The sequence below is a fragment of the Rhea pennata genome, chromosome 1 (assembly GCF_028389875.1).
Source record: "Rhea pennata isolate bPtePen1 chromosome 1, bPtePen1.pri, whole genome shotgun sequence".
Taxonomy (NCBI): domain Eukaryota; kingdom Metazoa; phylum Chordata; class Aves; order Rheiformes; family Rheidae; genus Rhea; species Rhea pennata.
Genome location: NC_084663.1, coordinates 102,396,237 through 102,411,941, shown reverse-complemented (window position 1 = coordinate 102,411,941; position 15,705 = coordinate 102,396,237). Strand labels below are relative to the sequence as shown.

General features: G+C 37.9%; 1 protein-coding gene across 5 annotated transcripts in view; it reads left to right on the top strand.

Moving 5' to 3' along the window:
* Window positions 1-15,705, top strand: part of POU2F1 (POU class 2 homeobox 1) — a 109,166-nt gene that overhangs the window by 79,252 nt on the left and 14,209 nt on the right. For all 5 annotated transcript variants that reach the window (XM_062572715.1, XM_062572731.1, XM_062572705.1 and 2 more), the window contains 3 exons: window positions 3,996-4,122; window positions 12,564-12,658; window positions 14,922-15,095. In XM_062572715.1, the coding sequence (XP_062428699.1) occupies window positions 3,996-4,122; window positions 12,564-12,658; window positions 14,922-15,095 (396 nt within the window). The remainder of the gene's footprint in view (window positions 1-3,995; window positions 4,123-12,563; window positions 12,659-14,921; window positions 15,096-15,705) is intronic.

Below are 15,705 nucleotides of genomic sequence, written 5' to 3'. Positions count from 1 at the left end.
ATTTGTGTGAAGCATTTACAGTTTTTAATTTATTACTGAGTTTGTCTGTGTTACATAAAATCTTCAGAGAAGGATTTGGGTAGCATTGAAAATAAAGGCTATGCCATCAAATAGGAGCTTCTGGAGTGAGCATTGTCTGTGCTTCAATGAGCTAAATGCTTTTATGGAAAAATAACATGTGATCAAGTCATTTGCCAGCACATGATGTGCCCTTGTAGGGTAAGGGGAGCAAATAAAGGTTTCACTCGCTTTCTGGGTTTCCTAACTAACTTCTTGATTTTTTCTTTTTGACTTTACAATTAATTTCTCCTACTATAGGCTATCTGATATGTATGTGTAGCTTGTTTGAATTCTGTTAACTTCATCTTATGATGAAATCAGAGGGAATAATTAATCTGGATGTTGGACATAATTTGAGGTGTTTTATGGAAAGTGTCTATGATTTAGTTTTGTAGATAGATAACACTCTACTTTTTGATGCATCTTGACACTGATTTATAAACAGGGCTCAGCATTGCTTGTTTGTTTGCTATTGTAAACACATAGTTGATTACACAAATAGCTGAATGTTTGTTTTAATTGATGATTCCTGAATAACTGATTAACTGGCAGGTCTCTGCAGCAAGGGGATTACCATATTTATTTTAATTAACTAATTGCACAAGCATGACTTCTTTAATGTGCTCTGCAGTTAATGTAGGGTATCAGCTGCCTAAGATGTTAGTGCTGCTGCTGGGTTGATGCTGAACTGTCACTAACAGTTGTACCAAGTTTTGGAGTTCTGTGCAACCTTCTCTTGCTTGTTTTCAGGATCTATCATCAATGCTATATGATGTAAAACTCAAAAAGGCAGAAATGCTTTTAAATTTGTACCAAAGTTGTAACTAGAGATAGTGGTATGGAACTCAGAACTTTAGGCAGGTTCTCAAAAAAACCCAACAACAACAAAAACTTCATCCTGTTAAGGTGCTCCACTCTTATTCTGCTGAGGTAGAAGTTGGATTGCTTTCATCTTTCTAAACTGTTAGGAAGCACGAGAAAACATTATTTTGGATAATGTTATTTTGGCTGATATGATGGATATTTCCTCCCAAGTTCTTTCCACCTCTTCCTATGTGCTGGTATTCAGATTTTTACTACAGAGAAAATCAAGATCAGCATAGGAAAGCTGAGTCAGGGACTGTATACATGGTTACTATTCAGAGATTTATTGTAGTGCTACAATTAACTAAATAAGAAAGCTTTACCAAGGTAGAGATAAAGTTGGATCTCAAATGAATCTGAGGGGCTGATAGGACTCTTGAAGAGTAATTAGCCTTGGAGGTATCGTTTCCATTTTGCATTAGAGTTGTATTTCTATATTTAAACAGGACTCAGCCAAGATACCATTTGCCAAGGCAGATGCAGAGAATTAGATTACTTGTACCAGCTATTCTGCTGCCATGATTTAAAGATAGTTTTCTCATATTGAAGTGCAAGATTGTGGCAACAAGAGTTGCTATGTATTAGCTGGTTACCCTATGTGAATGAATACTCGAGTCTTGAACAAAAAAAAAAAAAAAAAACTCTCCTTCGGTCCTCAAAAGCAATTGTCTGCCTTATCCTATTTCTTTGTTCTCTTTCTTGTATATAACTGCATCTGCTGCAGTCCCCATATCATCTGAGATCTTTTGGTGGGGGAGGCCCTCACTATTTTTCTGTTCATTCTTTCTTTTCCGTCAGAAATGTCTTCCTAGTTCCACCTTTGGGGATTCTGCTTTTGCTTATCCACCTGTATTTTCATTATTCAGCCTCTCTCCATTTATTTTTTTTTACTCAGTGTATTCAGCCCTGGTCACCTTCCCTTAGTCCATTGCATCTAGTCCTCACAGCCAATTCATTATGAGCCTCTCTGTGATAGGGGTCCACTCATTCTGTGATGATAGCGTTGAGTGTCAGTGAATAAATGAGTTGAGGTCCCTATCACATTGATGGGCTCAAGAAATAAGACTAGCTTTTACTAGCAGTATTGGCCAATATAACTTTCTTCCATGAAATCTGAAAAAACGTGAAACTCCTGGAAACAGCTGGAGCAAGCTTATCTCTTGTTTTGGGAAGAAAATTGGTCTAGATTTGGTAAGAATGGCAGCAGTACTTCTAGAATTTTCTGAAAACAAATGAAAATTTCAATTTTAAAAATACTTTTTTTGCGCTGGGGGACACTTTGAGGGTATTTTACCATTTTGTAAAAGGGAAGTTTCCATTTCTAAAAGGGCATTGCTTGGCCAGTGCCATCTGGTGTCTGTCTACCATGTTATTACACTGCATGCTTTTGACTTAACACGACCAAGTTGACTAAGTGATTGATGGCCAGTGTCTTTGTAATGCAGGTTAAGTATTCATTTTCTTTTAATGTTTCTCTATGGTTTCATAAATCAATGAACTCATATTTCTCTTTCCTTGTCCTCCTCCTGGCACCTGCCGTTCCTCTCAGAAAAATATTGTTGATCCAACTGTTAGGTCGTACTTCTAACAATTTTAAAATAATGTAAGAGTATAGACAGATTTATTCGGAGAATGGCTGTACTACTTAAATAAAACGTTATCCTTGTCAGTCTGTCTTGACTATTCATCACCATCTCTATTGCTGGCAGTTAATGGCCTTTCACATCTGCTGGCTGAGCAGCTTGTGCGAGTGCTTAGTAACCTGCATCAGACAAAATGAGCAAGGGCTAGTTTACAGACCTTAAGTAGCAAGTCTTTGTTAATCTGACTCCCTTTAATTGAAATATGTTGGGAAGTATGCTAACGTGAGCAGCCCCATTCGAACAATCAGCCTGAGCGCTGGCGTAGGAGCGGGCTGGCATTGGTTAACGTTGTCTTCTTACATGATTCACCCCAAAAGAGGATGTCTGCCTGCAAACAGTCCTTCGTGTCTCAGGGAGGAATGAAAGTTTTGTGGCGTTTGGGTTTTTTTTTTTTTTTTTTTTTGGGAGGGGGGTGCTTGTAGTTAACGGGAGGGTGTAACTGTGGGAAATGCTTTGAATTTTATACCTCCTTAAGGGCAGATGTTTAGCAATGCTGTCTTCTCAGAAAGACTCTGCATGAGCATGTGCATATACACAGTTTTTATAGATTATAACTAGTAAGTTGCCTGGCTTTACACAGTGCTTCAGTTTTTAAGATATAAGTTCCTTTTGCAATTGTCCTGCTGGGATAAGAGAGGAAAAAAGAAAGGCTAGGTTTTGGGGAATTTTCTAAATCAGTTCTTTGTGTTTCCATTCTCCAAATAAACATCAAGTCAAAGCGTTTTTCATGGTGATTCAGTTTCTCAAAGATTAGCATTTTTATAGAGACTAGTTATTTCATTATAGAAAATTACTAGTTCTGAATGGTTTAAATAGGTAGAAGTAGAGGACTGCAGTAGCTCAGTGTTTGGTGTTTTCTTTTTTTTCTTTCTTTTTTTTTTTTTTTTTTAACTCTAATTAGAGCCACACTTACTATGCTTATTGTAATTTATTTCAAAAGTATTTAAATGCTTTTGCTTACCTTTTGAGTTAACTGCTTCCCAAAATTTGACCTGAACAGCCAGAGTGCAAAAAACTAGGAATACACTTGATTTATCAACAATGAATTATTGTAGCACAATTGCATCCTCATATAATAAATTAGAGAAATATAAGTGCTGATAAGTCTAAAGCATTTGACAGCTTCTGTTAGTGGTAGGTTTTGTGGGGGAGTTTTGGGAGGGGAGATGTATTAGTAGTTGAGGGTTTGTTTTTAGAAGAAATACTTCGCTAAGATACTAAGAAATGCCTATTTGGTTTGTGAAGAACAGTGACATTCATACGAATACCAGTATATATTCAGTAGCAGGATGCTGTTTCTGAGATCCACCTCTGTCTCTAAATGCTAGAATGCAGGTGGTTGATGGGAAATCTAGTTATATTAGGAATCATGGCTTAGTTAAATGGCTAACCACATGCAATTTCTGTTTTTATGCTTTTCCCCTTAAGGATTTGCAGCACTTGCAGCAGCTTCAGCAGCAGAATCTCAACCTGCAACAGTTTGTGTTGGTGCATCCAACAACCAACTTGCAGCCAGCACAGTTCATCATCTCACAAACGCCGCAGGGGCAGCAGGGTAAGTCTACTGTGCCAGAGGAAAAAAAAAATAAAAAGTGAGACAAGCTTTGTAGAGGAAAAGGTGGAGTTGAGCTGGTTCTTGTGCCTGCTCTAACTATTGATATTCCATGGGACAAATAGCAGTATTAGAGTTAGAAGATTCCCCCTAGCAGGGGAGGCTGGCCCTTCCTGGGTGTTAGACCTCTGTTTTGTCAAAATGTCTGTGTAGCTTGCTTCTCAAGGAGGATCAGTCCAGAGATGATGTGGTAGGGAGCGTTTGTCAGCAGAAAGGCATCTTGAGAAATATAGTAGCAGCCAAATTTTGGGGGTCAGGCTCTTTGGATCTAAACCTGTCAGAAAGAGAACTTGGAGAAGATAACTTTCCAGAACTTGTAGGCAGAGTCCCAGGAGGTAAACACTTTGAGGGAGTGTGGGCCTTCTGGTTTGGGCCTATACTAAAAGGACTATAAAATTATAAGACTGGAAAAAAGATTACCAAATCAGAGCCTCTGTGGGAGATGAGAAAAGTCTTGGAAGAGGGTGCGGTGAATGTTGACATAAATTGAAGTTAAAATTTCACCTTGGAAGAAGGGCTAGAATGCTTGATTTTTTACACCACCACTTGGAAAGATTATTTTTGCAGTACACTGAGTATGCATTTTCTGTTAAAGGTAAATCAAGGCACTAGTAGGGCATAATGCTAGACCAGTTAAAATTATGTATAGGAGCTTTGTTTTAAAAACTAATGTATTCAAGCTGCAATACATCACGGTACTGGTTGCACCACATTTCTTAATGCCCTAGGCAGCTCCATTTGGCTATGACCTTCTAGGCTGATGCACTCCAAAGTCTTGTTTTTCCTTCTCTTCTACATGAACTCTCCTCAGTTGTTCAGGTCTAGTAATCCAAAGGTGAGGAGGCATATCCTGTTATGCTATCCAGAGCCTGTCTGTTCTCTAAAGCAGCTCTTTGCACCTCTTTTTATTTTTGTAACTTTCAACTTTGTCTTGCACCCTTCCTTCTTATATGCTACAATCTGAATAGAACTGCACTGAGGCACGCTCAATGTCTTAATGCTCTCCTGTTTGAGCGAAGGGTTAGTCATAGTTCACTGTCTTTAATAGCATTTGATTTAGGAGAGATTTTATACTATCAGTGAATGGTAGAGATGACTGGACTGTTTTTTTTTTTTTTTTTTTTTTGCTTTGGTTTTTTTGAACACATCATGCTTCAAAAATATTTTGTTCAAGGAGGCTCAGGAGGCTTTTTTATTATTTTTAAGGAAAGAGCAAGCACAAAAGCATTGTTTTAAAAAATTCTCACCAATCAGCATTCATGTCTGCCTACCATATTCAGAGAACTTCTGGTGGTTTTCTAAAATGTCTCTGAAGTTGATTCACAGAGGAAAGTAAGTAACTCGAACCAATTTTATTCACCTCTCAAAATGAGTTGTTTGCTATATAAAAAGGAATAAAATTGGGAAGGAAGGGTTTGTTTTAAAATCTTCTGAAGTAGAATAACTACCAGAAGATGTTTTCTTAGTACCTTTTTCAGGAGCCTGCTCTGAAAATGATTTCTTGGCTGCAATTTAGTCTTGGCTGCATACTGCTGTCATCAGTGACGCAGTGTATGTGGAAATACCATATTTTACTGGCAGTGTGCAGCCTGGACAATTAAATAGCTCAAAAATGCAGAAAGATTTATATTCTGTGTTCTGACAATCAGCCATTAGTGTGTGACAACCTTCCAAACTGAAATGCTTGAATGGATCTAATTTTCTTCATGAGCACTCAATGATAAAGCAACATGTATGTCATAATACTCCTTCTCTCACTTTCTGGTGTGGCTTTCTGCAGTATTTCATGGTTATTATTAGATGATCTTCAACAGTATGTTATCAGTTATGAGAGAAAGCTTGAGAGAGTGTGTTTTTTCTTTGTCATTGCTATTCAGCTGAATTTTCCGCATTGTTCTTGTCCTATTGCTTCACTACTCAACTTCATAAAAGAAAAAATATTCTGAAGAAACTCACATTGAGCTTTCTGTAAAACTGAAGACATCGACTTCTGGCTGCTTCATCAGTACTGCATACAGCTTTATATATATGCAGCCAATTAGTTACTAAAATGAAAAATCAGACTTATGTATACGCTACCTATTAAAGAAATCTGTTGCTTTAGACACTATACTACATGTCACGTAGTCATGTACATGAGGAACACTATTCTGTTGTGTCAAAAACAAGTGTTAAGGGAAATGAGAGCAAAATGATTTCTTTAAGCAAGATCATGGAAGATACACTTGTACCTGGGAGGTGATGGAGGACAGAGCATTGCAATCATCAGCAACCACATTTAGGTTCTTGGAACGGACTGAACCTCTTGGCTTAAGTCGTCTTAAGATCCAACTTTTGAAAAATGTTGGAAGAAGTGATACCTAAAATACCAATCCACGATCAGGGTTTTTTCTGATACTTTTCTTCAACATACACTGTAGATCACAGCAGATACTAAATTCTCTCCATAAATTCACTGCCATATGGCTAATGTAGTCGTTTTTTCCATGTGATTTCTGGTTACCCAGTGGCTTGAAACAAATCATAAGGTTTGTGTTTTTCGGGCTTGTAATGGCAGCATCACAACTGAAGCAATTGTTTCAAGCCTCAGCAAACAAACAGAAGATTGAATGGAAATAAAGATCTGCAATAGTTTCTTATTCACAGCAGTTTTTTTCCCCATATTGTACTTAGTCACAGGTAAAAAGGTAGCAGCTTATTCTGTCTTTGTATCTCCTGTATGTGTTCTGTGAAGTAATAGGTCTGTCTCTATAATCATCAGTGCAATATCCTTTACCTAACTATAAATTTCTTTTAAAAATACGAAACTTATCAGATACCTTTTGTCTTTTTACTCAGAAGATACTGCCAATTAAAAATGTTGATAAAAGTCTGTATGGAGAAGAGAGATGCTGCTACTTTTCATTTGAATTAATCCTGTAAACAGAAGTTGTTAATATGTGGGAAAAACCTGTATTGTAGTAAAGAAAGAGAGGTAGTTTAGAAACACAACTTACTGTGGTTATAAAGCATGAACTACATATTCAGGAAGGCAAATGTAGAAGACAAGCTACTGATTAGCTTTAAACATTGTATCTGGGTCTATTCTTGAAGTATTGCTGTTTATTATTAAAGATCTTGTTTATAACTTCCTTTTCTCATGTGAAAATACCTATAATGATGATAGCAGGCCTAGCTGAATCCTTGGTTCTCCTCTCAATCTTTTTAGTTGTACTACAGACTTTAAGACTTGACTTATATCATTAAAAAAAAAAGCTTTAAAAAATGAATAAATAAAAGTTGAAACGTTGGTGCTAATTCCACTGACTTCACCCAGTGTGAGGATGAAGGAAGATGATTGAAGTTGCCTCCATTTCTTCTCAGATGCAACAAATGTATAATGGACAACTGTTTGTTTCAGATGAGATAGTATAAAGGCACTGCCATAACACAACTCCTTCTGATTTTATTAATAGTGTGCTACATCAACCTGCTGAAGTGACTAATATCTACAGGCACTGGTGCCCTCAATATGCAGATGAGGAGACCCAGCTCTTCGCTCTCAAGGGATTCTTAATCACAGCAAATTTGCTGACACAGCAGTTGAATAAAATGTAGCTGAGTCACACTCATTTCCCAGATTAAGATGGGAAAGCTTAAAATGAAATGAAGGAGAATTTGGAAGAAGAAGAGACTTAAATGGTGACTTTTCCCCTATCCTGTAAATGCCTGTTACCAAGTTATGGATTAAGTGTTTTACATTTAGTGTTCTCTTTGGAATCAAGTCTTTTCTTCTGAGCAGCCAAACAGTATCAATGAGTGTGACTTTCATCACAGTAGTGTAGCTGCATCTTTATCGGAATCATGGATGAGGTACTCTTCAAAACTGCGGTTCACGAACTTCAACATATTTGCGTCACATTATTGAACTGATCTTGAAGGGTACCTATATAGTGCAAAAGATGCAGCAGTATGCAGTGATTTAGTATCTCAGTGGAACAGATTTGTAGGAATACATCAGATTGGGAGCCAAAAAGGGAGAGAAAGTACTAGTCTAATTTCAACTCTGAATCTCTATTTTGGAAGATCTGGATTAGATGAAATGAGGTACACCAGAGTGTGCAGCAATTTCTTTGCATCAACAGCGATCAACAAGGTTCATTGAATTACACTGTATGTAATATATGATATGATACTCTTCCTGTTTCCTTCTCCTTGTTTTCCAGTTAATCAAACTGCAACATTATAATGGTTCTGCCTTGGAAGCTAGCTTCCAGGATATGCCTGCAAGAAGATGAACAGCTTTGGCAGAGAAAAAGCAGTCAAGTTCTTTTTAGATGAAAAATGTCACTCTGTTGGGAGATTAGTTAGGAATGAATTATGTATTGTGCTTCTGGGCCAACTTTTAAAAAGTTATGCTGAAAAAAATCTACACTCAAATGTTTGTTTTATCCTTTGTTAATTTTAGACAGTAACAACTGAATCCCTAGATCATTCCTTGGGGACTGTTGGCTGGTAGGAAGAGTTTTTGCCTTGGGCCAGTAATTCATACTAGGCATAGACATTACAGGAAAAATCCTAGGCTATGGTAGATGCATTTACTTTAACTATTAAAGATACTAAATGCCTCTAAAATACCACATTTTTTGGCATAAGTCCTTATCCAGCTCCGCATTGGAGGTACCATTCTTCTGGAGCTTTGTAAAGGTGCTCTATTTGTGATTATTTCTGTAGAAGCAGCGATGCCATTGGGCTTTTAGTAGCCTAAGCAGCTGGTCAGAAGTACTATCTCTATTAAGTTAAGTATGCAAGTACAATATTAATTTTTATAGAATGAAAGAATCTTGTAGGGTGGAAGGGACTTGTAGAGGTTATAATAGTCTTCCTTAAAGCAAGTTCAGTTACAGCAGTGTGCTGTGTGTTTTGAGCATCTCCAGAGATGGAGTCTGGAGCCTCTCTGGGTACCTGCTCCAGTATTTGACCACCTTCATAGTAAAAAAAATCTGTTTCCTTACATCTAGTTGGAGTTTTCCATGTTCAAGCCTAAGTTTATTGTCTCTAATCTCTGCACACGTTCAAGAAGAGTCCACTTCTGTCTTGTTTGCACCCTCTTATCATGTAGTTGAAGGTAGCACTAAGATCTCTGCTTAGCCTTCTTTCTTTAAGGCTGAACAAACCCAGGCCTCTTACCCTTTCCTTCTATACATGTGCCAGCCAACTAGCCATCTTGGTGGGCTTTCACTGTACTTACTCAAGGATATCAGTGTCTTGTACATTGAAGCCCAGTGCTGGTCTCACAAGCACCAAATAAGAGGGGAGGGGATCACTTGCCCCAGCCTGCTGGCTACGCTCTTGCTTATACAGCTCAGGATGTGTTCAGGCTGCTTCATTGTAGGGGCACACTGTTGACTGATGTTCAACTCGTTCTCCAGGACACCAAGGTCCTTTCCTGCAAAGGTGCTTTCTAGCTAGCCAGGGCCCAGCCTCTACAGCTGCATGGGGGTTGTTCCAGCCCAAGGCTAGACTGTGTTTTCCCTCATTTATCTTCATGAGGATCTCTTTCTTCTAGCCTGTCTGGGCCCTGACTTCCAGCCTGTTGGCTGCTTCTCCCACCCCCACCCCCCTTTTTGGTATTGTCTGCAGACTTGCTGAGAGGACATTCTGTCCCAGCATCCATAACGCAAATAAAGAATCATCCATAATTCAAATAAAGAAGCTAAATGATATTAGCACTAAAATCAGTCCCTGAGGAAACAGGAGAATTTGAATCACTCATAACTGTTGCCTAAAAGATGTGGGTTTGGACTTTTGTATTTAAAGGCTGTGCTACCTGCCCTGTAATTTGATTCACTGAAGTTATCCCAGACTGAAGTAGGGAACAGTAGCCTGATCTCAGACTGAAAAACAAAGTTGATGTTAATGCTAGTAAAGTTGTATCTGAGACAAAACTGCAGCTGCCCACCCAAGGAATTCCACAAGATCCAAATAATGTATGCCTGAGAAGTATCTGAAGAGACTCTTACCTCAAAGGAAAGGATGTGTGCTTTACCAGAACGGTTCAGCTGCTTTCTCCATCACTTGATTATTACTTCCGTCATCCTCAGGTTGAACTTCAGCTAACTTGTTCTTTCTCCAGTTTCTGCCTGAGAGACCTTGTAACAGCATTTCTGAGGTAGGATAAAATGGTATGAAAACTGAGTACATGAGACATGTTCAGAATATTTTATGTTGTCCTTCTATGCTAATTATTTCAGAATATATAAGTGAGAACAAAATGAAGAAGAATATAGTCATCTCACGCACTTCAGCAGAAATGTTACTGCTAGAAAATCATCCTCTGGGATATCTTTGAGGAAAAGAAATCACAAAAGGACAGTCCTAATTACACTGTTTATAATTGTAAGATGAGTCAGTAACTTGTGATCAGTGCTGTTACAGATGGATTAGAGGTCAGATGTGGTCACTCCAAGCTACCTGTTTCTTGTTTCAGTGCTGGTCAGCCACTCTAGCATCACTGTGACAGTTTAGACCTTTCCATTTCAGATTATCAGAATTCACTGCCACTGAACAAAGGCCAAAAGCTCCTTACTTAGAGGTGACTATTCATTAATTAGCAATTAAATAAGGGCACCTGAAATCATCTTTCTAGTGAACAAACACCTGCACTGCAAAAACACCATGCAACTAGTAGTAGGTAGCTATCTCAGAAGTTCCTTAAGCAGATCCATTCTGTCACTGTGGCTTTTCAAAACACAGCTGAAATGTGTTGATTACGCGGTACAAAGCAAATTTACATAGCTGTTGTCTGCAGTGTACTGTTATTTTGCATAAGCAGCTGGCTTTATTCTGTAGGTCTTAAGTATTTTGTTAGCAATACACTTTATTCTAAAATTCTTATTCAGCACTTTGTATTAAAAGAAAACCACACTGTAATGGCAATATTAGTGAAACCTATTCTTTTGAGGTTGTATACTCCGCACCAAGGATATTACTTTGTCCTTCCTACCCCACTGTAACTCTAGTTTTCTTGTCTCCTGTGACATTAATCTCATAAAACGTTCAGTTTCCTGTTTGATAGTCATCAAGTCCTAAACTCCAGTGTCCCCTGGCTGTGTTGTGGTTAAGTTTGCACTGATTGATCAACCTGCTGATGAGTCAGAACAGGTTATGCTGAATTAAAATTGCAGAATTTCCCTTATGTGGATACCTACCTGTGTTCTATCTGTTGGGTGTCCACAGTTTTCTCGCCAGGTTATAGGAACTTGGAGTCTTAAAGACTCCTTTTAAATGTAGTTTTAATTATTCAATGCCTTAAATTATTATAGGGGTAGTTGGTAGGCGTGGTCAGAAGTTACATAAAGAATAACAGTAACATTATCTACAATCCAATTCAGGGAGGTGACTAGCTGTGGGTGCATCTTCAGTCAAGATTCTTACCCCTTAAAAGTACATATTTTACTATTAGAAATGCAAAAAAAAACCCCAAAAGCTTTTGGTTAAAGAACTAAATATGCACGCATGTTTCTCAGTTTCCTGAGTGATTTAATAAACCATATGATAGTGAACTGTTAGAAAAAAATTTTTAGGATGATAGCATATTGTGTATATGCATAGAATCACTGATTGTCAGAAGTGATGTATTCCTTATCTAACGTTTTTCAGTTTGGAATCTGTTTTGGTTGCACCAGCCCCAATTGTTCTTTAATGCTGTCATTCTTTTCATGATAGTGGGGTTTTCATAAATTCATTGTAATGCTTATCTTATTTGTGCCATTTAAACAGTGTTTGGCATTTATTTAAAATTCAAGATCTAATTACTCTTCCAGAGAAGACTCCTTATTTCAGCCAGGAGGAGGTTATCTGGCTTCTGATATCGTCTGCTTAAGTCTGCTAGAGAAAGTTGCCTTCAACAGTAAAACAATTATACAGTAAATAATTGTAAAGCAGCTAGCATGGGGTGATGTGGAGAGGAGGAAGGGTGAACATGGAACCAGATTTGTGGGTTTGATTGGCGTTTTGTCGTCTCAGACCTGTTCAATCTTGTATGGCTTCCTAATTCTTGGTCGGTTGTTGGTTACTGGAAGAGGCATACTCAAAATCTATAAGCTGAAAAGGGCAATAAATGATTCCTATGCACATAATGAGGATAACCTGGATGATTACAGACCATTTCTACAGAGAGTAGTACAGGCTTTTCTCTTTCCTCTTTCTGTCACCCTCTGTGCTTGAAGGAAATGTAGGGGAATCTTGGACTGAAAAGTCCAAAGCCTGGCAATGTCTATGCAGGGATAAAACAAAAGCCTCTCAAATGTCCTGTAAGTTCATTATTTGGCGAGAGCCTTCATCTCATTTCATGTTTTAGTGTCTTTAAATGACAAACTAAAATCTCTGTCTTCTCTTTCCAGGTCTCCTGCAAGCGCAGAATCTCTTAACGCAACTACCTCAGCAAAGCCAAGCCAACCTCCTGCAGTCTCAGCCAAGCATCACCCTTGCCTCGCAGGTGAGGCTTATTTCTACAGTTTATTTGTTGCTTTGGGGGAATTTGATTTATTGCAAGTGAAGGAACCCTTTGTGTTAGTCACAGGAATAGATATTATAGGTGTATTAGAGAGTTTGTCTTTTTTGAGTTTGTCTTTTTAGGTAGATTCAGGGTAGAACTGAAATAACCAGAACTTTTCAGCTTTTTAAGCTTCCATCTTAAGGTGTGTTTTCCTGCACTTAACTTTCTAAACATTATTTTTACATGAAAATTTTCATTAGATCTCCTGAGTTAATGGGACTAGAAGAGCATTTGCTTTCCTGTAAGGTTTTCTTGGACAATCTATAAACTTGTGAAATTCAGAGAAGCAGAAAGTTCAAATCAGAATTGCTGACTTCTGTCGTTGTTTAGGCGGAGGGGAGCGTTAGATTGCGGTGGGAATCAGTCTGTAATTTAGCCTGGTGGTTTTGGTATTTTGCAAAGTCATTGGCAGTCTTACTAGTTACCTTTGAGAGTGAGGAGATTGTTAGGAATGCATTAAAATATTCTGTTAGAAACATGTTAAAATATTAAAGTTCTATTATTAAGCTTTCAGACCGCAAGAAAAGCAATTTAAATGTTACACGTGCCTGTAAATTTAATTTTGCTTTGCTCTAGGTTTTACTGTATGGTTTAGTTACGTGACTGCACGCTCTTTCTCGAACACCATGTAGTATCTTCTTGCCAATTTGGTTACATATAAGAAATCTTTAGTCTGTAATAAGAAGACTGAGTCTATCAGCCTTAGAAAACTACATTTTCTATTATACCACATCAAGTATTTTTCATGCACCGTGTGGAAAATGGAATTTGTCTCATCTCTGCAGTTCATACCTCAGTTAGCAACAAAGCTCCTTACTAAAGGTTATATTTGGATTAAAAAAATGTATCAAAACCACAAAAAGAAAATAAATTATATGAAAGGGGTGAAGTCAGTAAAGACATATTGCAGTAATTGTCCACCATGTTTAATGTAAATTTTAAAATATTAAAAACCTTTATAGTGTGACACATAGATTTGCAATTCCAGAAAGACTATATGTGATTACATTATTTCTCAAATAATGGAATTATACATCCTGACCTCCCTTTACCATCTGCTGTGCACTATAAAATACTGCTGTGCTAAGCCAAGAGAAAACCAACTTATGGAGCTACATAAAGACTTGGCTATGTACGGGGCATTTGTTTTAGAACAGCTATTTGTGTACCACTGCAAGCTACTGTAGTGCTGTGTAGACTTGAGGCTGTTCTTATTTGTATTGAGGGAGTTTCAGAATTGGGCATGGGACGTAAAAGCGTGAAGTCACCTTTGCTTAAGCCCCTCAGTTGAACTGAATAGAATTTAGCTAGAGCAAAAGATTTCTCTGCCTCTCAATTCATGTATTGCGCCTAATTCAGAACATGTTTCCAATGTTCCTATTATACATAAAACCTCAACTGGTTAATGCTAGATCTTAATATATTTTTTTCACCTGTGGATATTTTTCATGATACTCAGATTTTTTCAGATTCTTATTGTTGCTGCAGAGTAAAATGTTCAGGAGTGATAATCCTTGTGCTGTCTTCCTTGAAAATTAGCCATTTATTTGGGGAGGGGGCAGAGGGAGAGACCTGAAGGTCTGCAGGTTGCCTTTGCTTAATTTCTTGTATCATGATTACAGTCACTCTTTCTGTTGCAAGTATCAACAGAGTTAGTGTGTGATCTATTTTTCTCTCTGGAAGAGTTGTCAGTCACAAGAGGTAGCGTTTGGGGAAACTTGCCATGTTTGCTGCCTCTGTACGTGCTTGCTGTTCCAAGATTAAATAGAGAGCTTGAATTTTTCAGGCTGATGACAATCTGCCACCTCACGCAAGCAGTAGATTCCATTTTAAAATGATTAAAAGGGAATGAAGGCCAAGCTAGCTATATAAATGATAGAATTACACCAAGTAGGAATGCTCAGCCTTTCTTTGAGCAGCTTCTACAGCAAGTGCAAGTCATTGGTAACCTGCTGCACAGAACATCTCTTACTTTTCTTTAATTGGTTCTGACAGAGTCTTTAAAAGCTTGTCATACTAATACAGTTTTCTACATTGTGATAGCTCATTCCTGAGAGGAATGTAAATAAATCAGAGGAACATCAAGAGTGTTGAGTCCATTGATCTTTCTCACAGAAGCCTCACATACCTTTTCTAAATTTTATTTTTGCTGATTATTTTTTAAATCTGACTTTCATCTTTTCCTTGGTCTTTATCTGAATAGCCAGCAACCCCAACACGCACAATAGCAGCGACCCCCATTCAGCCACTTCCACAGAGCCAGTCAACACCAAAGCGAATTGACACTCCCAGCTTGGAGGAGCCCAGTGACCTTGAGGAGCTTGAGCAGTTTGCCAAGACTTTCAAGCAAAGACGGATCAAACTTGGATTCACTCAGGTGAGACTGAGTACCTTAGCGCCTGCCAGTGTAGAATCGGAGGCCTCATCTTTCAAGTCTGGAGGGAGACTCTAATTCTGTCTTTTCCTAGGAGTACCTTCTTAAATAGGGTTATGCTCTGGCCTTTATGTAGGGGATTTCTAAGACATAACAGAAAAGGCTGTACGTCCGGTATCTTACTTCCCTGTTGATTTTAAAGCATGGCCATTTTCGCAGCAGGTACATGATTTACCAGCTTGAAATATCATTGCATTTGCACTGTTCATTCTGTAGAATTTAAAATGAATGGGACAAAACACTTGGAAGCTGCCTTCAGAAGTACAATATTCAAAAAATCATGCACCACAATTAACTGTTTAAAAAGTATTTCACAACTGTGAAGTTGCTTTGGATATCAAAGAAGTTGTGGTTTGTTTTGTTTAAAAGCTTAGAAGTATCTGTAAAGCTGAAGAAAAGTTTTGCTTGAACATAGCGAAAATGTTTGAATGAGAAGTGTAATTAGAAGTACAAATTAGTTATATGTTCCATTATCTTGTTGAAAGGAGCTGCTGTTGGATCCAAGAGCCCTTTCTTACTAATATCGAAATGAAATGGTTTCTTTTCCTGCAAA